The following is a 25,153-nucleotide window of genomic DNA, read 5'->3' as shown; positions in this document are numbered from 1 at the left end:
TTATGATACACAAGAATAAAATAAGCTATGAGAGTTTTGAAATCTAGATCTTGTTCTTCTGACTGCAGATATGGTGGTAATCTCTGTACACAGTTATGATTAAGTTCATAGATCTAGTGTAATAAGAGACCAGGGAGAGACCAGTGGGTGAAATTATAGCCCATGGACGAATCAAACCAGTTGATCGTGTAAGAAAATTAGGAACATGCTCTTGTCAGGCCTGGAAAGTAACATGCAGCTATCAATGCTACACAGACCGAGCAAGCAAGTATCATGATGTTGATTAACAGTGTCAAGCTATGTGCTAGGTGCTGCATATCAAACACCAAGATGAAAAATCTCAGGTTGAAATTTTCATGTCATAAACACATCTGCATAAAACTTCCTGCAACAACAAAGAGCTATATAAGAGAACAGTATTTGCTCTGCCAGCATCAGGTGAAGTTCTTGAACTTCTTCTCCTCAAATAAATATACAAAATAAAACAGCTAAGTACATTGTCATGGACATTGAATTTAACTGAGCCTTACAGCTATACATTGTGAGGCTTTTGATTAAAGTTTTGTCTATTGGGTCATCTCCAGGCTTCAATGATCCAACAATGAACTCAAACCCAAAAAGTCAATTGCAAAGAGAATGTCTAGGCATAGTCATCATCATCTTCATCCATTCCAACCACAGAAGAAAGGGTAGCCATCCATGCTTGCAAACCACTCCGAGTATCCTTCTCCCTTGCTACTTGCAGCCTGTTAACAGCCTGCTTTGGAACTCCACATTTCATGAGAACGGATCCAAGTGATTTGAATGTACTATCATCAGGTTGAATCCAAGCACTCACCATTTCCTTAAAAATTCTAACTGCCTCCCTGAATCTCCCATCCATAGCATACAATCCAAGCACATTATTATAACTCAACAAATCAGTTAGAAGTCCCAGTTCTCTCATCTGTCTTGCAATACGAGTGGCTTCCTCAAACCTCCCATTTCTTTTATACATGCATAGCATCATTGCATATGTAAATTCATTAGCATCTCCCTTTTGCTTTAAGTTCTCAAAAATCGCTTCTGCTCGACTAACCATAGATCGCTTGCTGTAGAGATCAATCATACAATTAGAAGAATACATATCAGTGTGGAATCCTGACAACTGAAGTAGTTTATATACTTCCTGTGCTTCTTTTAAATAGCCAACTTTTGTATAAAGTTTAATCAATGAATTGTATATAACAGCATTTCCAGGTATTCCAGCACTTTTCATTGCATTAACATAATTCATAGCTTCTTTAACGCTTCCAAGATCGGCAAAAGCATTTATCAATACACCATAGACAACAACATCAGGCTCCACCTTGTTCTGAATCATCTCACTATATAGTCCTTCAGCCATTTCCAATTCTCCTAATTTCACAAAGCTTGAGATCACAGCACAATAAGGGATGCAATCATTTACAAGTCCTGCTTCCTGCATCTTCTTCAGGTAGCATTTTGCCACATGTGGTAAGTCAGCACTAGCCAATATCTGTATGAGAGAACTATAACTGCATTTGTCCGGAACAACACCATGACTCAGCATGCTATCAAGTAACCAACATGCTTTATCATAACCCTTCCCTATCCCATAAGCTTTAATCATTACATTAAACTCAAGGACAGTAAGCTTCTTCCTTTCTTGGCAACAGACAAAAATTTTTTCAGCTTCAAAAACATGTCCCCGCTCCCCAAAGGCATCAATGTTGGCAGAGTAGCCTTCTGAACGCATATTCCCTGCAAGATGAAACCTCATGAACCATAACCATGACTTCTCAAGCATCCCAGCTTCTATGTACATTCTGGTCAGAGCAGATTGAGTATATTCATCAATTTCAAGATGTCGTTCATCCATCTCCTGTATGAGGTCTTCAGCCTCACTGACCATTTGCCTTATTGAGTATGCATACAAGAGGGTGCGAAAACTCACAAGATCTGGTTCAAGGCAGGCCTCCTTCATCTTTGCAAAATAGCCTGCTGCCATCTTTATATCATCATGTTTAGCATGGAGGGAGATGAGAATATTATATGTTCTTGTGTCAGGTAGGCACTGAACCTCCTCCATCTTCTTCATCAGTGAAGCCACTTCTTCTAACTGTCCATGGTTACCACAAATGTGAATCATTGTATTAAAAGTAACAGTAGTTGGAACAATCCCTTCTCTAAGCATCATTTCAAACGTTTCAGAAGCCTCTTGAAGCTGCCCTGCCTTTCCATATGTATCTATCAAAATATTGTATGTATACGAGCGTAAAGGTGAATCACTTTCCACTGCACCGAATGCTTCACTTCCGCCATTCCTCGAAGATCCATTCAATGACCACTTCTTAAAGAACTCCTCAGCTTTCTGAAACTCACCTGCTTTCTTATACAACTGCACAACGCTTCCCATAGTCACCTCATCAGGCTCCATTCCTTGCTTATTCATCTTTCCAAGCCAACAAAGAGCCTGCTGCTTCATCCCACTTTTACTATAAACATCAATTAGAGTACCATAAGTAGAATTAATCGGCTCAATCCCTCTAAAACTCATCTCATTCCATAACCTCTCAACATAACCCCATTTATGAGCTTTACCAAGAATTCTAAACATAATATTATAATGAATTACACTGAACTCATAACACTGTTTTCTCTTAAACCACTCAAAAATCTCTACAGCCCTTTCCCAACTAGATTGCTCCTTTAGAATTATACTCCTTTCTTTGTTGCTTAACTTTTCAGCCCATGGCTTTAATGCCTCATCCAAATCCTTAACGCTATCCAAAGCTCCCAAAATCGCTGGAATACAACCTCCATAAGAAGCCCATTTCGTCGAACACTTGGCCTGCAATTTCTCCACGGGAAATTTTCCACAAACTGTACCGAATTTACCTCTTTTATTCATAAATTTGAAACTTCCCCTCGTTTTTTCTCTCCTTTCGCTATCTGGGTTTTTCTCCAAAATCTGATTACTTGGCTCAGGCTGATTATCAAGACTCTGTTTTCGAACTCCATTGAATTTCTTGGTTCCCCCTCCATTGTGAGTACCGACAAGTATTTGTTGGTTGCTTTTAGTGATTGGTTCGAGTTTTTCAATTGGAGAAACTGAAACTGAAATCGAAAGGGAAGCTCCTGTGATGTTGGGTGGTGTGGTTTTTGAGGAGCATAAAACATTGAAGCAACTGGAATCTAGCGGAAGTTTTGCAAGCATTTCTACTATTGCTCAGATAAAATGGATTTTTGTGAAAATTTAAGTGAGAATTGAAAATATTAGTACCACAAATTATAACCTCTTTTTTCTGGGTTATGGTTTTGCTGCGAAAGAGTTTTCCGGTTCAAGATTTTGCTGTCCGCAGACATCCAATTGCTGCAGCTTCTTTTATACAAGCACGACTATGAATTAAAGAGAGCTAAATTATTTGTATTCAACGGATTTGGAATTTTTTTATTGGATTGAGTGGAAATTTTTTTAAATAGAAGGTGGAGTTGGGTTTTTTCTTCTTCTTTTTTTTTTTTTCATTTGGTTCAATCTTAAGTAACATCGTTTTGATTCGATTTGAATATATATATAAAATAATTTTATTGTTTAATTAATTAAATATATTATATAAATTAAATTATTATTTAATATTTTAATTTAAAATATTAATTTGATAAAAAATATTATATTTATATGTAATTAAAATATAATTTATATTAAAAATAATATTTTATAAATATTATACTAAATTAAAATTATTAAAGTAATTTTGAATTGAATTGATTGCATTTTATGAATATCAAAATGGAATCTAATCAAATATTAAAAAAAAATATTTTTTAATTACGAGTTTGGATTCAAATATAAATATTAAAAAATTTTGGTTCAATTTTAATCTGATCTGTTACCATTTTTAACTATGAACTATCTACAAGGGTTATGGACAAACAGAACTAAAAACAATTTGTTTGTTAGTACTTTTTTTTTTCTTCTTTTTTATATAAAAAAATACCCTTTAATTTTCACAATATGGTCTTAGCTTTGCATCATTGGTTGCTTTGTATTTTTCCATGCAAGGTGCTTATCATTTAGTTAATCACAAACAGCCCCAAATTATGTGCTTTCAGTTTAAGATGATATGGATCTCATTATCCATGTACTTATCAAATGATTTAGCATTCTTCAATTTTTATTTGCAGGACAATCTGGCAACAACAAACAAAATCAGATAAGTTTAGCGATGTCCATTATAGATTGATGAAGAAAAACCACAAGCCTGTCTAAAAATGGTGGTTTTACATGCTCGACCGTTGCAATTGGTATAACTAAAATAAAAAATCATTACATTGTTGAATGTCTTGTGATGACAAATCATCTTAACCAAGATTATGATGATTAAATTCTTGAATACAAGTGACATGATCCCCAGCTCTGAGTAGATATTAGCCAACGATCTGGACTTTAGATTCAAACCAAACATAAGATGTTCATTTGCAATGCTTCTTGAACCATATGCCAATATTAAGAAAGCTTTCAAAGTCGGATTGTGGTCTGCGGAGAAAGAGTATATATCAGATCTCAATGTTTTTCATCTGATCAAATTTAGCAATATCATAAGTTTCTTCAGGGCATGTGTTTACCTCTCAATTCCATGAATATCATGGGGAAACATGATAACTTTGGTCTCAACTCCTCTCTCTTTTAATGCCCGTGCATACTAAAAGTTTTCAAACAGCAATTCGTGAGCACATCACCCCAACTTTCAGATCAGAAAAAGAATGTGTGCATGTGGGGTGAGAGTAAATTCCAGAAAACTTCTAACTTTATCCTTTTTTTTTTTTTTGGTACAAAGGAAGCTGCAGCCTAGGGATCGAGGAAGGGTTTACAGATGCTAATTGCTCAATAGAGTCAGGCACCTACAGCAGTATGGATATCTAGTATCCACGTTAAAAAATATTAAATATTCATCATAGTTCATGCTATAGAAGGGAATGCTTATCTTACTTGCAATCCATTGGAAACTGGGACTCGAATATCCTGAGCACCTAAAAGAAAGAGGATTGGAGCTTTAACCTGCAAAGACGATAAAAAAATGACTTTACCCCATGATCTTATGGTGCTTACTTAAGGAACACTTTGTTCAAACTATACCCTTTTGAAGGGAAATCAATACAAGTTCTAGAATACCATGCATATTATACTACAGCTTAAATAACCCTGATTGATTTTGATTGATTTTGCTTCATATAATGCTAAGCCTGCACCAGCGCCAAAGCATGCCATGCTAATCAATTTAATTGGCACCACTGACACAGGCATGACAATAGAAAACTAGTCTTTCATTTGATATATCTTTGAGATATGTGATATAGGCGACTTGTCGTAAAAGTGAGTCAGGTGTTCAGCTGAAGGTGCTTCAGTAAAGATACTTTTTCCATTGCTTCCATAGGCTTCCACATAGCACCAATCAGGGATATCTGTTACACCAACCATGGATGAAATATTGCAAAGTGGATTCCTCACAGCAGCTGCAACAAACTTATCTGGTGCCTGTAAAAATTAAGTAATTGGTCCCATTCTTCAGCGACTGCTCGATTGCAGAGAGATATATGTAATATTGAAAACCCTAAATGTTCCCTGCTAAACCAGCTAAAGGACATCTGTTGGTCACTAGAACACATTTACATTACTTAAAGAGAAAGCTCTACCTGGCCAATCAAGTGTGTGGTTAGAAAGCCACCATGGGAACCACCAAGAACAGTTATTTTAGATGGGTTGGCAAGTCCTTTCTCAATGACATGATCTATAGCTTTGAGTACATCATTGACATCCTGTGCATGAGTCAAGGAGAGAGGGTTCGTAATTTACATGATAATGATTAAATTACTTACACCCACGATAAGTCAATGACTCAAGCACATATAAAGAATTGATCAAGAACAAGCACCTGAGACCCCACTTTCCCAGGAAGAGATTGCAATGCTTCCTCACCAAATCCCAGTGAACCTCTGAAATAAATTAGTATGTTAGCTGAAGATAAAGGTTATGTCAGCCACTTGATGTTGATAAAATTATAAAAGCTTATTTTTAAAGGAAAATTCCTTAAGCATGCGAAAGGAGATATCACAGAGGATCCACGAACAATTTTAGCATCAGCAATAGAATGATGTGCTGTACTTAAAGAAATTAGCACAGCACTTGTGTCACGGGTCGAGACTTAAGCTCCGAACCTGCGCGGCTCCGGGACCCGGACATTCATCCTTCCGGCGTCCTGAATCAGCTTGACCGCCACGGTTCACACCCTTGTGAGGTATTGTCCGCTCCGGCCCCCTTAGCCTCACGGTTTTGTCCTACAAAAGGCGCCTCATAAGGCGGAGATGGTGTGAACCCTTTTATACCCTAGTGACCTTCCTATTATGTTCGATGTGGGATTCAGGACTCCCCCTTAGGTCCGTGACATTCTCCCGCACCCAACCTCGTGACGCCCTCGTCACGGAGGCTGACCACCCTGCCTGCCTCCCTTGAGGTGCTTGGCGTGGATCGAACGGTTTAGGGCTGGCTCTGATACCACTTGTCACGGGTCGAGACTTAAGCTCCGAACCCGCGCAGCTCCGAGACCCGGACATTCATCCTTCCGGCGTCCCGAATCAGCCTGACCGTCACAGTTCACATCCTTGTGAGGTATTGTCCGCTCCGGTCCCCTTAGCCTCACGGTTTTGTCCTACAAAAAGCGCCTCACAAGACGGAAATGGTGTGAACCCTTTTATACCCCAGTGACCCTCCTATTATGTTTGATGTGGGATTCAGGACTCCCTCTTAGGTCCGTGACACTTGCACCATAATAAAGTACTTCATAAATCAAATATGACATTAAAGCATTTTGCCAACAGCCATGTGGTTTGTTGGTAGAGTGCTAGACTCTTAGTTCTAGTGACCAGGGTTCAAATCCTGGCATCCTCAAGTATGAAAAAAAAGAAAAGATATTAAAGCGCATTTTATAGAAGGAAAATTTAAGCAGCATAGTGAAAATGAAATGGCAAGAAAAAGAAGAGAGTTAGCTTTAGTCACATACTCAAACATAAAAGCAAAATGGATTCCTATCACAAATTAACTTTTCCTGAAGATGTAAAGATATATTTTCACTCACCTATAATTTACAATTAATAGGCTGTAACCAATTGAAGAAAGAAATGCCAATGACTTTGAGAAGCTAGACGAGGAGACAGTATGTGGGCCCCCATGAAGCATCACTATTAGTGGATCTGGTGAATCATTTTTCTTGGAAGATAAAAATATTGCCTCAAAAGGTTTAGCAGCTCCTGAATGAATTGGACAAATACCATCATCAAAACGTTTTCTTTTCACCACATTTAAGTACTATGACTAAGATTTTTGAAAATGAAAAAGGAGCTAAAATGTAATTTTCCTTTTATCTGAAAAGAGATCACTCTCCACAGTTGCATTAGATCCAATATTAATCAGAGGTCAATTAACACAATAGAGAAAACATTTAGTTCATCCTAGAAATCAACCATGAATATATGACTCCTTATTTTGAGCACTTCTTGCAAAACAATCTACTTCCTATTGTGATATAAGTGCTAATATCAAAAAAATCAGAGGGTAAATGTTGCAAACATAAAATCATGTTTTGTTCTTTTCCTTTATGGCTTTCAATGTGGTTTTGGGAGGTTTTTGAAGTCAGCTTGCAAGTTTTCATTAAACATTTTCCAGCAGTTGCAATCATCAGCACAAGCATCTCATACCTACAAAGATTTGATAGGATGAAAACAGATTAACAGTCATGTGAACCTGGGCAAGTAGAGACTAAAAATAACATATGTTTGCAGCATGTAATTAGAAATAAAGAGATTCGAGAAAAATTAGGGGTAGTTAGAATTGAGGAAAAGATGAGAGAAGACTGTTTGAGATAGGTTGGACATATGAAATGTAAGCCTATCTGTGCACCAATTAGGAGAAATGAGCTTTTGAATTTGGAAGATACCAAAACTTCTAAAGGTAGGCCACGAAAGATGTAGATGCAAGTTATAAGAAATGGTCTAAGGGTTAAGGAAGTAGATGAAAAGATTGTTATTGATAAAAATGAGTGGCACAAGAAGATTCAAAAGTATGACCTAACATGATTATCTTTTTGGCCTTTCATTTAGCCGACCCCAGAGTCATGCGATATAAGGCTTACTTTGTTGTTATTGTTGTTGTTGCTGTTGTTGTTATTATTGTTTATGGTTGCAGCATGTAAGTATTGCCATTGATAAAAAAAATCATCACAACGACCCAATTTAGTCTTGTTATCTTCTAAACTAGTAGAAATACGCAAAATCAAGTCCAGGCAAAGAGAAAACATTGAGGAACGAAAGAGCACCCAGTAGAGTGCATGGAGCTGGGTATTGGGGGTTTTGGATGGGTTTTCTTCTCCTCACAACCCCCCCCCCCCAAAAAAAAAAAATAAAAAAAAAGGTAAAAAAAGAACCCAAATAAATCTCATACCTTGCATGCACTAAATTGAACTCATCACATTCAACTTAAGCAGAGAGCAAGTGGAAAGCTTACCACATCAATGATTTTTGTAGATGAGCATAGCTTGCTATAGATTGGCCAATCAATTCGGTGAAGAGAATTAGTTGCAGAGTGTGCCCCAGAATCCACTGAGGCTTTTGCAGAGAGAAACACGAGGAACTTTCCATCTCGGCTAAGGGAAAGGAAGAAACATAATTCACATATAGCAAGCTCCAAAGAGGTAGCTTGTAGTTAAAAGGAGGTTATTTTTAACAATTTTTGCAGCTGTATACACAGAGTTTCTAGTTAATTAAGCAGCATTAAATGGATTTAATGGAAACATTGATATTTGGCTAGTAGATGGAAGAATTTCTAGGAAAATTAGGCAATTTTGGACAGCCATTCAAAGATTTCTAAGCAACAATTTACACGGTATTCTCTGCAGAGAAGCAACAGACAAAAACAATAAACCAGGAAATAAGTACTCCACAGGTAACAGAGCCTCATTTGCGCCATAACAAGAAGAGATGGGCCCAAAAGAGAAAGAGATGGAGAGAGCACTCTTCATTCCTATTTTGAATGGTAAAGCAGGGGAACAAAAATTATATACTGTTACACAGCTACCCAAGAAATTAGGAAAAGAGAAATTGAAAGTTTAATGACAATGAACTATTTTCCAAACTCATGTTTTACATAAAGAAATTGATTTGAACTTAACCCAAGCAATTAGGAGTATGGCAATGAACCATTTGCCAAACTCATTTTTTTATCAAGAAAATTATTTGAACTTAATAAATGCAACATAGATATGACATAGCTGGATGAAGGAAAATAGTGTAAGGAAATAAAGTTTTCCAAGTATGCTAAAGAGTAAAAATAGATGCAAAAACAATAAACTAAGTCTTTTCCAGTTACACAGCGTCAGCTAAGAGTATACATAAATGTGTGTTGAAAATAAACTTCAGAAGGCACTCTGCAGTCAGCTCATGCTTTCATGTACAAGATTTAAAAAGTGGGGGAAACTCAGAAAGAGGAATAAGATTTAAAAGGCATACCTGAATCGAGGAAAGAATGCACTATTTATGATTTGTGTTAAGTTGACTAGAGCCGATTCTTCAATTGATCTGTCTCCAGAAAATTGTGTCATGACTCATGATTAAAGGTAGCACAGTGAGGTTCCAACATGAAAATATATGAATGAAGAAAACTTTGAGAAACCAAAAGCCATTTAATGAAGCAAGTTACCCACTTGGGATCAGACTCAGAAGCTTCTGATTTATAAAGTGGCACCTTCACGGCGTATAACGCACAGGGCCTGTTATAGCAGTATTTTATACCAAGCTTTCTAGGACCTGCTGACCACCCCACAAAAACCAAATATTGATCCGCGCCTTCCATTGGTGGAGCCCAAACCACCTGGCCTACACTCAAAGACTTTGTAATTCCTTTAACAGCATGTACCTTACCACTGTGATATGCAGGGAAGTTCAGTTAGGGTCCTTCCACCATACAAAAGCTCTCTACTGTGTGCATTGATTAAATAGAACAATTATATATGAAACCTGTTAAGATTGATCACAAACAGTGCACGCTGCCTTTTTCCTGCATAGCATTCCCCCCATTCCTCCTCCCAATCACCTTGACCACTCCAGCTAGTGCATTCTTTATCTTTTGTAGCACCTTTCTTGTAACCTTGATGGTCAAAAGAAGGCTTGGAGGGAGAAGGCTCCTCAGCAACATAAGCAATAAGAGATTCATCAGAGTTCCAAGAGATTCCCTCAAACCTATACCATGAAGAAAGATTTCACCTTTTCCAAGTTTGCAGGGATGATAGCTACCAGTAACATTACTACAACCAGCAGCGATGATCTTACAACCAGTTCTAGAGTTTCCAATACATTTGCATTAATGAAGGAGAAAATTCAACTAAGATACTTAAATATCATTTACTTCTGGATCACTGACAAGGTTAACACAGTAGTGCCAAAAGTTATCCTCAGAGAAATGAAAATTGAAAGATTCATTGAATCATTTACCATCCATCAGCATACACTAAGCCATGAACAGACTGGGGAATCTGAAACTCCTTTTCCAACTGAGATGAACTCCATATTTCAAATTGCGAGGGAGATTCATTTTCAGGATTTCGAATTACAAGAAGCTTTGAACCCGATGTTGAGGGAACAATTACAGACACTCCTTTCATCTCAACAGGAAATGGGGCCCATTGGAAGTTTACATTATTATTACTTTCTTTTGAAATACTAGTGGACAGTATAAATTTTCGTTACTTATTTGCCAAAAGATTTGGTTGGCTAATTGAAAACATTGCCTGGGAGACTATTCCTGCAGCAACAGTTTCATAAACAGCAGTGGGATCAATAATAACTCTATGGTTTCAAAGAAAAAGAAGACGGATAAGAAAGAGGAAGTTAAAGAAACTCTAGCGATCCTACCTCTGTCAGACTTAAAAGTCCATGCCCTGTCAATGCTGCAGATACTAGTAAACTCCTGAAGTAATTTAGATTGGGAGGCATATTCTTCTTCAGTAGCTTCGTCTAGCCCCACTGGAAATTCCTTCACTGGACCAGCTTTAGAAGAATCCATGGCCAAAACAGCTGACAGTTTTTGCCACATGTTGGGTGGAAAAGAAAATCAATAAGGAAAGATCTAACAGTAAACTAGGCAGAAACATTGAAAATAGGACGGTGCTTCACATATAAAAGAACAAAAATTTGTCAATTGATACAATCCATCATACAAGAAACACATCATTTCCTCATCACTCAATAGTAATTGGCACTCTTGTAACATCAAGAAGCACCCATTATATTCTACTCCACCATCTTATCCAAAAAGAAACAATAGGATATGGTGATAATTTTGAAATTTATTAATCAGGTCTCTCTTTCAGAATGCACATCATACAAAATAATATCTAAAACATCATCGTGTAGCAAAGATAGATTCAATGGAGAAAAAGGCAGCAAAAGATGCAATGGATATTGGAGAATGCTCGAAAGCATATTGGAGAAAAAATATATATATGCGAAAAACTTATACCTACCAATATGATTTAAGTTTCAATTTTGAGTAATCTTAAATTCACTAGAGGCTGGTAATTGAAGCCAACGGTAGATAAACTTCCATACTTCCACAGTTCCAAATTGCATATTTTTCTTGTTCCATTCTTTTTCCTGCTAAGATATTGCCTCAAATGCTTATCTACTTGCGTCCAAAGTAAAACCACAAACAACTCTCAAGTGCCAAGGTGTTATTTGGGGTTGAAATTCTAGATTCATAAAAAATAACAGAGTTTTGGATACAGGCATAGATTAGCACACTTGAAATGATTTCAATTCAATTCAAAAGTAACAAAGAAAATTTCCTGCTGCGTGGAACAAGTTGCATTTTTGCAATCATTCTTTGCAGTAAATTTGAAATATACGACCTCTTAAGCGCAAAGAGCGTCCACACTTGAAAGAATTAGAGTTTTTAAGCAAAACCGAATATCCAAAGTCATTTTTTTCAAAATAATTCCACAGATTGCCCATTCTATCATTCAAGGAATGATAAAAGGAAGAAACTGATCAAAAACTTTTTAGTATCAAACAGTAACAGCTGAAAACAAAGACTGAAATTCACATTCGATAGTTCAACTCCAACCAATATGAAACAATCAACAAAAAGACTAAACAAAAGATACCCATCAAGCAGTTTACCAGCAAAACAACGAAAACTAGTTCTTTTCACTAAGGTCCACATGAAAATGCAGATAGAGAGAGCTTACATGTAGTGAGAAATGGGAGTGAAGTGGAAGAGCGAGGGACGAGGTTGAGAGAAAATTGGAGGCGAGAACCGAGAAGGTGCTAAGGTTACTGAACAATTAGAGATGGTGATGACACTGCTGAAGGATGCTAACGCCAAAGTCCTACTCATTTCAAGATTCCAACTTCCACATTTTTAATCCTTCCACGAGTAATCCTAGTAAGCAAGCAATGGATGCCTCCACAAAATGATCAACGCAACGGACAACTTCGTTAATAGAACACTGCTAACGAATCTGATTAAGATATGTAAGTTTGTTTAATTAAAAAAAAAAGATAAGTTTTTTATTAGTATAAAAAAAGATTATTTAATCAGTTCAACTTTGTTGGAGTGGTTGCCGAGTGTTTTTTATTTGTGTATTTGTATTGTATGTATTTTATGTTAAATATATATAATTAATTTTTTTATTATTCACACGTTAATTATGAAATATATATTTTTATTAAATTCTTTTTTTTGATAAAATTTTAAATTATATTATTATTATTATTATTATATCACTGTGTTTAAAAAATTAAAATTATATAATCAATTATTATCCTTCAAAAATATTCATAATTTAATTTAAATTGAATTAACTAATTAAATCAATTTAATTCGATTAATTAATTAATTATTAAATTAATTTTAATCAATTATTAAAAATAATTTTAAATAACTCAATTCAAAATTAACCATGAATACCTCTGTCATCCATGACCATTGACGGAGTACTCTTTGTATTTTGCGTTGGAATACAAATATATGATATCATATTACGCGATACAAGCTACAGCATATCCTAGAAAGACTACGGGTCCTGAGCAACAGTACGCCTCTTCACTCGAGGCCTGACGGGCCGGCATGGCCTGTCTCATGCTAATTCCTGTAAGGGGCCCCACCGGAGTGTCCCCTCTCAGTTTAGGTCTTTATAGTTTATAGGACCCAAAATGTGGATAACCGGCCGAGCGTTCTCCATCCTTCATTTATTCTCCATCCTTCATTTATTCTCCATCCTTCATTTAAAGCCAAATTAAACCAACCAAACTCTTACTTGCCTACTGATAGGAAAAATGTGAAAACCTCAGTCAAAATGCAACACGTAAACCCAACCAGAACCCTCACTTAAAGCGTGGCTCAATGTAATTGGTCGTTAATGTAACGCACACACCAAGCAGTTGCTTAGAAAGTTCAATCCGTTAAGAGGAAAGGCGGGCGTTATATGTTCATTCAAAGCTAACAAAGCAGATAAAAAAAGAGAGAAAATGGCAGTTCATGCACCACTCTCAGTTGTCTCAGTAAATCCAGTTCCTAAAATCAGCTCTAAAAAGCTTGAAACTGAATTTAACGTTCTGAAACAAAGAGAGGTTTGTTCTGTTCATTTCAAGCCGGTTAGAATTAGAATCCATGGTGGTGGAAGCAGCAGGTTAACAAGATTGAATGCTGCGGGGTTGTCTGAGATTGAACCTGACCTTAATGAAGACCCTGTTGACAGATGGGCCATCAACAGTGTCAGCTCTGTAAGTTCATTCCATCTCTACTTTCTAATTTCTATATTGGGATTCTGGATATGATAGAAACCTGAGAATTTCAAGGATTTCAATACATTGTCTTTATCCGTTAGATTTCAACTTGGACTTGTCAATGGTATTTTTAGCATACATTTTTCTTTAAGTCAACATTTTGGTTGATTTAAATACTTCTGTTTTGTTGATCGTAGGAAGATTTTAAGTATGGGGAATATGATGGGCACCATACGTACTACGAAGGAGAGGAGAAAGGTACTTGAGAGTGAAATTTTATGTTGTTCTACTTCTGTTAACCAAGGGGGGTCTAGTTTTCTTGCGATCAATCAAGTTCCTGTACCTCTAATTGAAGCTTTACTTCAGGAACATTTTGGGGAGCAATTGCAGATGACATTGATGCTATAGAACCTCCTACAGGATTCCAAGGTATCGATTACAAATCTCTGGTCATTGATAACTAACTTGGGAATAGGAAAATAGATTTTTCATGCATAGGTGTATGGACGAACTAAATATCAACGAATTTTTTTATGTTTGTAATATATTCGTTGAATTAAGAAACCTAAAACGTTGTTTGTTTGTTAAATTTAATAAACAAATAAAAACTTAATTTGTTCACGAACTATTGATTGATCGTTATCTTTGTTTTCATTTTCATGTTATAAATAAATTGAAGGTAAAAGAATTTTGCTATATTTGTGATATATTTGCTTGATTGACAACCTTAAAATGTTATTCATAATTGTTTGTTAAACTTAATAAATAAACATAAATGAACAAAAACCGAATCTTTTCATGAATGGTTAATATAATGTTCATTAACTCTCCTATTCATGCCATTGAAAATAATTAAATAAAGTACTGGAGTTGAAGGCCTATCTTATTCCTTTTATAGATTTTTCTCGGTCATTTTGTAACTGATTGTCTTCAACTATTTGCAGGCCTTATTTCATGGCTCTTTCTCCCTACAGTTGCTGCAGGAATGTTTTTCAATGTTCCGGTAATTAATTAATTTCAAATCTTCAGTCAGCTTTTCTTTTGAAAACAAATAATAATTCAACAGAGCGAAGATTGACAAGTTTTTCTTACATGAATTTTATGTTAGGGAGAGTACTTGTTCATTGGAGCTGCAGTGTTTACGGCTATATTTTGTATAATTGAGATGGATAAACCGGATAAGCCCCATCACTTTGAGCCTCAGATATATAACATGGAGAGGGGAGCTCGAGATAAATTAATCAATGACTACAATACCATGAGCATATGGGATTTTAATGAGAAATATGGAGATCTCTGGGATTTCACTGTCAAGAAGGATGATATAACAAGAGATAACTTCTCCTGAGCGAAGAGAATTGTAATTATTAGCTATAGCTATTTGAGCATAGAAGGTATAGGTTTTTTTTTTCTTCCCTTTCTTTTCTTGTGTTCTTCAAGAGTGCAAATTCTTTGTTTGTAAAATGTATCCCCAACTCCAAACTAAAAACTTCAAAATATAGTTTAATTTTAGGAGAAGGAATTTTATTTAAACTTGATTACATTATCAACGATAATGTAATAATATATAAACAAAATCATATATCAAATTAATGCACAAGACTTACTAAATTTGTGGAAGCACAGTGAAAGTGTTATTGCTGAAGTAAGCAACATCGACTTAATTTACTAGTTGATGATAAGATTACACATTCAAAATTATCCTTTATCCATAGAGTAAGTTTTTAAACACCAAATTATGAGATTCCTCAAAGAATTCCCCTCTCTTTGCTAATCTTTCTCTTTTCCTCTCTCGTTATCTATATAATTTATCATATAATTAATGAGACCTTTCTCACGAACATATTCATTTTTCTCTTGTTTCTCATCGTGGCCAAATGCCATGTGAATTCATTAAAAGAGGAAGAGACTCAGCCTTTCTCCATCATATTTCTATATGGCCAAATGCCATATTTGTCATCATCTTTTAATATGGTCGAATGCCATGTTTTTGAAAAAGAGGGAAGAGACAAATGGTTTTACTTGGTTTATAATTCAAACCAAAAACCAGTAACTGCCATGGTAGTTTCTTTGGTAGTTATTAAACATATAGGAATTTATCTACCCATTTTGGATGGATATTTCTTACATCTGCTATTCATACAAAATGAGTGGCAAACTTTCACGATTAAGAGAATGTTTTCTCTACCTTTTATAGTGGTTCATACAAGAAAATAAGTCATGTAATGAAAGTTTAGTTGCTATATGACTATTAAGTGTATATGGTAGCTCAAAATCACATCTAGTCTTTTATACAACTATTAGGTATGTATAACAACTTTCAAGTACAAATAGAGTAATAATGTAGCACTCTAGACGCATTTAGTCACATTTCAAGTTCCTCGAGATCTTTCTTTTATCATATTCCATGATACATTTGCGTATTGACAATTATGTTCGACATTTCAAACATAATTGGTAGGCCTGCAAATATAACCATTATGTGACACCAAAATGGTCTTTCTTTCTTTTAAAGTCTCTCCATTTCAATTCATTTGCTATCTAGATATATCCCATTAGATCAAATCATTCACGACCATTAGCAACATTCCAAAATAGCTAACATTGAATTGAAATTTTAAAAAATAGTCGAAAGTCCTTAAGGGTACTAAATATGACACCCTTTGATCTCAAAGGTCTCGCATAACAAGAAGCAAAGTTCTATTCTTTTGTTTGTCATAACGGTTTTGGGACCGCCAGGCGTAATGTGTTTTAAAATTTGAAAAAATAAAAAGAGTCACCACCAATCTTTGTTAAGATGTGATTGGTCACTCAAAAGTTTATCTTTTTAATAAAACTCTAAAAGCGGGTCTAAAATTTATCAAAAAGATAAATTTCGGTCTATGAAAATCAGGTTGGGTTCGAAAGTCGGTTATGTGTGGGGAAGGATTAGCACCCCCACAACGCCTATAAATTGGTACCATTTAATCATGTGCTATTTTCGGTGTTGGATAAAATGGTTTTGACTTGAAATTTAATACTAATTTTCGTCGTTTAAAAAATATATTTTTTTGCTAAAATTTTTTATTTAGAAATATTGAGAAAATATTTAAGTTAAAGAATTATCTTAAAATTCTTCAACATCTAGGCAAAATTTAAGATAATTCTTTTCACTTGAGATTTAATACAATATCCCTTAAAATGAAATAACACTCTTTATAAAAGATAATTGTTGGTGATTCTCCAACATCTAGGCACAGTACCAAGAATCATTTCTTTCGAAATGTTATTTTTATTTTATTTTATAATATCACAAATTTTAAAAATGTATTATTTTTTTATTATAAAATATTTTATCAGCAAGTAGTAAATAAATAAATAAAATTAAAGACAGAAGAATGCAAATGATTGCCAATGATAACATGATAACATATGTATGCCAATGAATACTATGCAATACAAACAAATGGATTCTTAAATATAATGAGACCACATTGACTCTTCAACATCTAGGCAGAGCTTAGGTGCGACTATTTATATTTAAGATCCTATTTTTATTATTATACTTTTATTGTTAATAAGTTATTAACCACATTATTAAAACGAATTAAGGATTCATGAGAAAAACTTAATGGAATAAGATTTCTTTAAATACCCCATCGTCTAGGTGGCATTCGAGAACAAATTACTTTACTTAAGATTTTCATATGTATCCTTAAAATTTCGAAAAGGTTTAGAGTATAGGTTTAGGTTGAGGTTTTAAGATTTAGTGAGTTTCGGGCAATGATTTGGGATTTCGTACCAAATTTGGGGTTTTCAAAATTTTGAATTTTAAAGTTTTGGATTTTAGGGCTTAGGATTTTGATTTTAGGGTTTAGAGGGTTTACGGTTTCATTTTTAGAGTTTGAAAATTTGGGATTTAATTTAGGGTTTAGAGGTTTGGGGTTTGGATTTTTAGGGTTTGAAGGATTTAGAGTTTAATTTTAGGGTTTAGAGGTTTAGGGTTCGGATTTTAGGGTTTATGGTTTAATTTTAGGATTTAGAGGTTTGGGACTTAATTTTTAGGGTTTCAATTTTTGGGTTTTGAAATTTAGGGTTTGGATTTTAATGTTTAAAGAAAACGTGAACATCTCTAAAAATCTCCAACATCTAGGCAGATTTTCGGAGCAAGTTCGATTTTCATAATTTTTAAACATTAATTAAAAAGTTTTCATGTATTTCCTTTTTTATGAAAGTTCATTATTATTATTATTATTATTATTATTATTATTATTATAGCTTTTTTTATTAATTAATTTTTATATAACAATTTCTCAACATTTAGGCAGAATTATTTTTAAAAATATATTTTTATTCCTTCCAACATCTAGGCAGGAAAAATAAAATAAAAAAAATATTATTCAATTATTATTGTTATTATTTAGATTATTATTATGATTATTTTAGCATTTTTAGTATTGTTTTTAGTTATTATCCTATTTTATTTCATTTTATTGTCAATAAAAATAATCAAATAATTATTCTAATAAATTTAAAAAATTATCATGCATAAATATTAAAAATAAAACTCAAAATAAAAAATAATAATATAAAAAAAATTGAAATTAAAAAAAAAAAACATGAATCGGACCGATCAACGCTAGTTTGAACTGGTCTGAATGGTTTGATTGTTCAATTAGCTATTCGAGTGGTCCAGCGATTTAGACCGGTTCGATCGATTCACTGATGGTTCATCTGGATCGGTTCTAGGCTGGCTGAAACTGGTCGTGGGTTGGGTTAAGCGGATCTCGGGTCAGATCTGGGTTGACGCGCGGATCCCCTTAGTCCAAAACGATGTCGTTTTGGGTTTTGCCATTATATATAAAACCTTTTTTTTTTTCATTCTCACCCTTTAGCAAAAAAAAAAAAAAAAAAGAGTTAAAGCTCCAGAAGAGTTCTGAGGGCTCTGCCGACATTCAATCGCTGGTGTTCGTGCCACCATGCCGATTGCCGCACCTACCATCGTCGATGGGCTGCTGTCGATGGTCAAAAAACATAAAAAACTCATAGCCGTTCACCTCAAAGTGATCTTTTCAGATCTGGTGTCCATTTTGCCAGAAACAGCCCCGATCGATGTAGATCGAGGCTTGAAGCTTTTGGTTTCTATTTAAAAAAAAATTTGAAAAAATTTTTTATTATTTTTGCAGGTGGCTTGGCTCTGGGTTCCTCCCTACGGAGAGGACCGTGTTGTTTTTTTTGTGGATTTGTTTTGGGCTTTTTGGTTTTTTGATAGGGGAAGGATAAAGAGGCTAGGGTTATGATTTTTTGAGGTATAGGAGATTTGGGGTTTCTGAGGGGTTTGAGAGTTAGGTTTCTGGGTAACCGAAGCTATTTTTTTACACAAATAAAGAGAAGATGGTGATCGGTGCTTAAAGGTAGAATACAGAGACTTCAGGGGTCAAGAAAATGGAAAAAAAAAGATCAGTGCTTTGGGTTTTATAGGTTTTTAAGAGCTTCAAAAGGGGAGCACGTGATGGCTAGTATGGTAAGGTAAGGGTTCTGGCAATGCAGGGTATGGTCAGGCCAAAGCGGTGGATGGCTGAGGGGTTTGAGGCATGCTGCTGGTAGGGTATGGGTGTGGCCAATGGTACCGTGCAAAGCACCACTACCACCCTAATCTTTTGTTTTTCTGTTTTTATTTTTTTTGTTTTTTTATTAATTACTATATTTTATAATAATATTAAAAATATTAGTAAACAAAACTTGGAAACAAAAATTAATCTAGTATACCCGGATAAATTTAGTGTCTATAGCTGGCCCTCTTTGCACATTACTGAGAATCAGGAATAGGGTAAAGACAAAGACATTAATTTTGTATGGAAGCGAATCATGAATTTTTCAAAAGTTCTTTTTTTTTTTGTTTTGAACCATAAGTCAAGTGATAAAGAAAATGACTGAGATGACATGACGAGTCAAAAAATAAAGAATTGATTGGGATAACATTGCAAGTCGAAAAGTAAAGAATCGATCGAAACAATATCGTAAGTCAAAAAATAAAGAATCGATCGGGATAATACTGCGAATCAAAATTATACTCAGAGGTCTTAAAAATCATGCTCGGAGGTCTTATAGAATCGATCGGGACAACACCATAAGTCAAAAAATAAAAAATCGATCGAAACAACACCGTAAATCAAAATTATGCCCGGATGTCTTAAAAATTATGCTCGGAGGTCTTAAAAATCATGCCCGGAGGTCTTACAGAATCGATCGAGACAACATCATAGTCAAAAAATAAAGAATCGATAAGGACCGCACCGCGAATTGAAATTATGCCTAAAGGTCTTAGAAATCATGCCTAGAAGTCTTACAGAATCGATCGAATAACACCGTAGTCAAAAAATAAAGAATCAATCGAGACAACACTGCAAATCAAAATTATGCTTGGAAGTCTTAAATATTATGCCTGAAGGTCTTAAAAATCATGTCTGGAGGTCTTACAGAATCGATCGAGACAACATAGTAAGTCAAAAAATAAAAAATTGATTGGGACAACACCGCGAATTGAAATTATGTGCAGAGGTCTTACAGAATCAACTGGGATATCACCGTAATAAAAAAATAAAGAATCGATCGAGATAACATCGTGAATCAAAATTATGCTCGGAGGTCTTAGGAATCATGTCTGAAAGTCTTACAGAATCAACCGAGATACTATCGCAAGTCAAAAAATTAAAAATCAATTGGGACAACACTGCGAATCGAAATTATGCCTAGAAGTCTTAAAGATCAACATCTTTGAATGTTCCTCTAATTAGAGGTCTGTAAACTTTGAAAATTTAAAAATTTTTTACTCGAAATCTTGAAAGTTGTGCCCGAAGGCTTTAAAAATTATGCCCGGAGGTCTTGAAAATCTCAAAATTTTTGAATGCTTCTCCTAATCAGAGACGATGAAACTTTAAAAATTTAAAAATCTTTTGCCCAGAGGTCTTGAAAATTGTGTCCAAAAGTATTAGAGATTATGTCCGGAAGTCTTACAAATCTAAAAAATCTTTGAATGCTTCTCCTAATCAGAGGCAATGAAACTTTAAAAATTTAAAAATCTTTTTAAAAATGGCTTTCATATGATCAGAGCTTTTCGAGACTTTAAAGGTCTTGTTTGAAGAAAGTTCCTCTTAAACAGAGGCTTTTAAATCTTGATTCAAAATGGTTCCTCTTAAACAAAGGCTTTAAAACTTTAAAATCTTACTTTTTTTCTCTTTTTTTTATATTTTTATATATTTTTTTATTTTTACAAAGTTGATAAATGCAATCGTGATACAAATGTCTATTCTCATCAAATGATGCTAATGGGAATGTCAATGTGAATGCAAATGTCAATACAAATGCAAGGATGTGAATGCTTGATGCAAATATATTTGACTTTTTCACAATGCAAATGACAATGTTCTTTTCATGTAAATGCCCATACACATATATTTTCTTAGGATGCAAATGCCATGATGCAAATACAAATTTTTCTTATGGTGCAAATGTATATGGCTTATACAAGTGCAAATGTAAGTGATGCAAATGCTAATGTCTTTCTTGTGATGTAGATGCTAGGGATACAAATACAAATGTCCCTTTAATGATGTATAGGCAAGTGATGCAACTACGAATGTCTCTTTTTTGTTATTTTTTTATAGGTCAAATATCTTTCTAATGATGCAAGTGATACAAATGCAAAAACTCTTTATGCCCCTCTCTCTTTTTTTTTTTTTAAATCTTTGTTCAAATTTTTAATGTTTAATTTTCATGAAAAAAAATGATTTCAGTATTCTTTACAAAATGCTCAATTAATCTCTAAAATTTTTAAAAGTAATCAAAAAATTATCCCACATAAAGTATCTTTGCAATCAATAAGAAAATTTAAAACTCAAGACTTTCGAATCTCTTGCAATTAATAATTACTATTTGGAATATGTGTGGATGAGGGGTAGTTGACAATTCAATTTTTTTCGCTGGTGGGCATATTTCATGATAAACTCGACAAGGGTTCAAGGATTGTTCTTGGGCTCATGAAAAAGTTAATTTTCTAAAACACTTTTATTTTATTGAAAACATGATACTTCAATATGTGTCAAAACTAGCCATTACTTTTCAAACAAATTTGGAAAGAGGACGAGGTTGATTTTTTTTGTTTTTTTTTTAAATGAAAGGTCTTTAATGGGTATTGGTCTTTCAAAAGGCTTTGCATTGAGATTTTTTATTCTGGATAGAAACTTAGAACTCTAAAATTCATTTTGGGCCCTCAAGAATGATTTCAGCTCTAAACTACCCTCTTGGGTTTTTACCTTAGAGTTATATCTTCTATCAATGAAGAACTTGGTGAAATCTTGTCAAAATAATAGGTATATACAAATTGTCAAAGACATTGCTCTTCAATTCAAGTGTCCATATTTGATCAAAATAAACTTTTTAAGGCATGTAATGTATGTCGATGTTAAGGGTTCTGAAAGAATAGATAAACAAGCTAAAAAATATATATTATTCAGGGTAATTAGGTAAAAAAACTTGAGGAGCATTTTTTGGCTTTTTTTTTGTCATTTTTGAAACATCTAATTTTAATTGCAGCAGTTTTATTCACCTTTTTTTTATCATGAATTCTCATTTTCAAGGTACATATTTTTTCTCTTTTTTTGTTTTATTTTTTTTTTTAAATTCTAGTTGAAGCTTCAGATTGTTATCTCCAAGGTTTCTTTGCTCTTTCTTGAAAATGCCCAACTTCATCTTTAACTATTCACTCTCTTGAATTTTTAGCACTCTAATTGAAGCCTTATTCACTTTTTACCTCGGACTTTCATCTCCAAACATTTTTATTGAAGTTGATCTCTTGAAGGTATCTTTATTTTGCCCCTAATGTGAAAAACGATAATTGGTCGGGGTTCATTTTAGAATAAAAAAATTTAATAGGCTCAAATAAGTAGTAAATGGATAATTTTTATGTATGATAAGGATAAAAGAAGATGACCATTCGTCATTTCAAACCTGGTCACTTCGTTAGAAGAGCAAATCATTGAAATGTCATTTTTGTTTTTTTATTTTTTTATTTTTTTGTGATACCCTATCTTTTTTTCACTCAAGATTCTAATGACGATCAAGTCCTATATGATCGATCACATAGTTCAAAAAGGCTCTTTGGGCTTTAAAATTTTTTTTGGTATTTTCTTAGTGAAAGAAAAAGAAAATGTATAAAGGTATGAAACAAATTATCTTAGACAAAAAATGATTCTTTTTTTTTTTTTAATGTGCCTTAAGACATGGAACAAAGGTTATTTAAGAGAAAAAAATTTAGGCATTTTTGTGTCTATGATCATGGTAAAATTTTGACACACATTGAATTACCAATTGAAAATTTGAAAGAGTATATGATTTTTAAAATTCAAAACGAACTTTTAAAATTAATCTTTTTTGTTCTTTGCCCAAGAAAATATTATCTGCCCTTTAAAGTATGAATTCAAACTCATATTCTCTGAGAGGTTATGGTTGGTAAGTCTAATCATTTGAGTGATTAGGGGCATGAAAGTATTTAAAAAGGTGTAGAGGTATTCGATGAGCTTTTTCCTAATAGTAATCACAATTTCCCTTAAAAATCCTTCCATCTTTATTGTAGAAGAAAACTTCTTTTTCTTTTTTTTATTTTATTTTTTTTTAAATCTTGAAAGTTACTTTTGTGAGACTTTTTATTCAAACAAATGCATAAAGAGAAATTTCATAAAAAAAATTCAAAAAATTTAATTCTTTCAAAATAAGTTAGATAACTCTTAGGGACACCATGCACATGTCATACATAAACAGTGAAAAAATTTAAAATAAAATCGTCATATCTTGATTTTTTAGAACACGAGACTTCCCTTTTCATCTCAACTCCTCACATTTGGCAATTAGATAGAGTTATTAACTTCCATTGTTCTATCACCTATGGAGTCAGAATATCATTTTTGATAAAATCTTCAATCTTTTTTTTCAACTATCTGTATTTTTCAGTTAAGTGATTGATTGCCCCTATATGATAATCACACTTGCCATTGGGATCATAACTTTTTGTCAATGGATTTGGTGTTATTTTTAAAGGCACTGAAGTAAGATACCGACCTTTTATTAGTAAAGATAAAAGGTGAAAAATAGGGATTGACAGTTTCTCTCGATCATTCTTTAGTCTTTTTCCATTTTTTGTTGGTCGAATGATGGGTTCAAATGTAGGAACAAGATCATGAATGACCATTTGAGGATAGAGATTTGCTAGAAAGCCCAAATGCTGACTTGGTTGGCTAGGATATGAGTTATGAGATACATCGTCTATGACAAAGTGAGAAGGATATGGATTATATGGGATGAAGCTATTAGGTAGATGCCTCTTTATTGTGACTACTTATACTTTTCTTTCATTATTTTTTGATGTACTTTTTTTTCAATATTTGTTGCATCTTTTAACTTAATATTACCATTCTTGATTGCATTTTTTATAATCTCACCATAAATCACCATATCAAAAAAGTTTTTGAAGACATTCTCATTCTTTCGTAATAAGAAGTGTTTAAGGAATTGACAAATAGAACAACAATCTCTTTCTCTGATAAGGGTGATTGTACTTGTGTGCATACTCTTTGAAAGTTTTAGTTAACCTTTTTTCACGTTCTATCTGGATATCCTATCTAATGCCATATTTTCAACATGCTTATATTATGCTAGGAATGCCCTAACTAAATCATTCCAAAAGTAAATCTTATTTCGGTCCAGTTGAGCATACCATCTTATCGTAAACCCAGTGAGACTATCCTAAAAGTAATGGATCAATAACTTATCATCATGAGTGTGGCCTGTTATCTTTCAGCAGTTCATAGTGATGTGTGTTAAAAGGTATTTCGTTCCATCATACTTATTGAAATCTAAGGTTTTGAATTTTGATGAAATAATGAGATTAGGCACTAGACTAAGTTCATTAGCGTTGACATTTTCGTACACATCATAGCCTTCAATTACCTTCAATCTCCCTTTCCATAGGTCATATTTATCTTTTATTTTTATATCTCCTGATGAATCTGACACTTTTTTTAATCTCTTCAATTCTTTAAGATCATCCATATTAGGCACGTAATGGAGTCATAATAAGTAGGCTCGAGATTGACATTTGTCTAAACTAGGGGCAACTTGATAGAAACGCCAGTATAAGGTTGATGAGTTGCTGGAGATGCTTACGGCATATGGAGGTCTTGAACATATGTGAAACCAGATGGATACAATTGTGTCTCAATAGCTATTTTTTCCCTTGCCTTATGCGTTTCAACAATTCTTTTTCCTTTTGTCAATTCTACTA

At 34.0% G+C, this 25,153-nt stretch overlaps 2 protein-coding genes and 1 pseudogene across 3 annotated transcripts; 1 reads left to right on the top strand and 2 right to left on the bottom strand.

Annotated features, from left to right (window-relative positions):
- Window positions 1-331: 331 nt before the first annotated feature.
- On the bottom strand, window positions 332-3,568 carry LOC111279173 (pentatricopeptide repeat-containing protein At3g23020-like). The gene is made up of 2 exons (XM_022866068.2): window positions 531-3,568; window positions 332-385 (listed from the first exon to the last, which is right to left on the bottom strand). Exon 1 carries the CDS (start codon window positions 3,218-3,220, stop codon window positions 641-643), a length of 2,580 nt encoding a protein of 859 aa, XP_022721803.1. The 5' UTR covers window positions 3,221-3,568; the 3' UTR covers window positions 332-385; window positions 531-640.
- Window positions 3,569-4,192: 624 nt separating this feature from the next.
- On the bottom strand, window positions 4,193-12,573 carry LOC111279353 (acylamino-acid-releasing enzyme-like; annotated as a pseudogene). The gene is made up of 15 exons (XR_016334650.1): window positions 12,297-12,573; window positions 10,963-11,124; window positions 10,543-10,852; window positions 10,069-10,290; window positions 9,756-9,974; window positions 9,562-9,630; window positions 8,561-8,699; window positions 7,756-7,816; window positions 7,137-7,308; window positions 5,937-5,997; window positions 5,698-5,820; window positions 5,344-5,539; window positions 4,994-5,064; window positions 4,630-4,706; window positions 4,193-4,540 (listed from the first exon to the last, which is right to left on the bottom strand). The product of XR_016334650.1 is annotated as an acylamino-acid-releasing enzyme-like (transcript).
- A 961-nt stretch (window positions 12,574-13,534) lies between these two features.
- On the top strand, window positions 13,535-15,354 carry PNSB5 (NAD(P)H dehydrogenase 18). Its single transcript, XM_022867185.2, has 5 exons — window positions 13,535-13,833; window positions 14,034-14,094; window positions 14,203-14,265; window positions 14,781-14,839; window positions 14,945-15,354. Exons 1-5 carry the CDS (start codon window positions 13,579-13,581, stop codon window positions 15,182-15,184), a joined length of 678 nt encoding a protein of 225 aa, XP_022722920.1. The 5' UTR covers window positions 13,535-13,578; the 3' UTR covers window positions 15,185-15,354.
- The last annotated feature ends 9,799 nt before the right edge of the window (window positions 15,355-25,153 follow it).

The sequence above is a fragment of the Durio zibethinus genome, chromosome 27, assembly GCF_047325235.1.
Source record: "Durio zibethinus cultivar Kanyao isolate XHJ-2024 chromosome 27, ASM4732523v1, whole genome shotgun sequence".
Classification (NCBI taxonomy): Eukaryota; Viridiplantae; Streptophyta; class Magnoliopsida; order Malvales; family Malvaceae; genus Durio; species Durio zibethinus.
The sequence above is the reverse complement of the archived record's forward strand: the minus strand, read 5'-3'. Positions and strand labels throughout refer to the sequence as shown.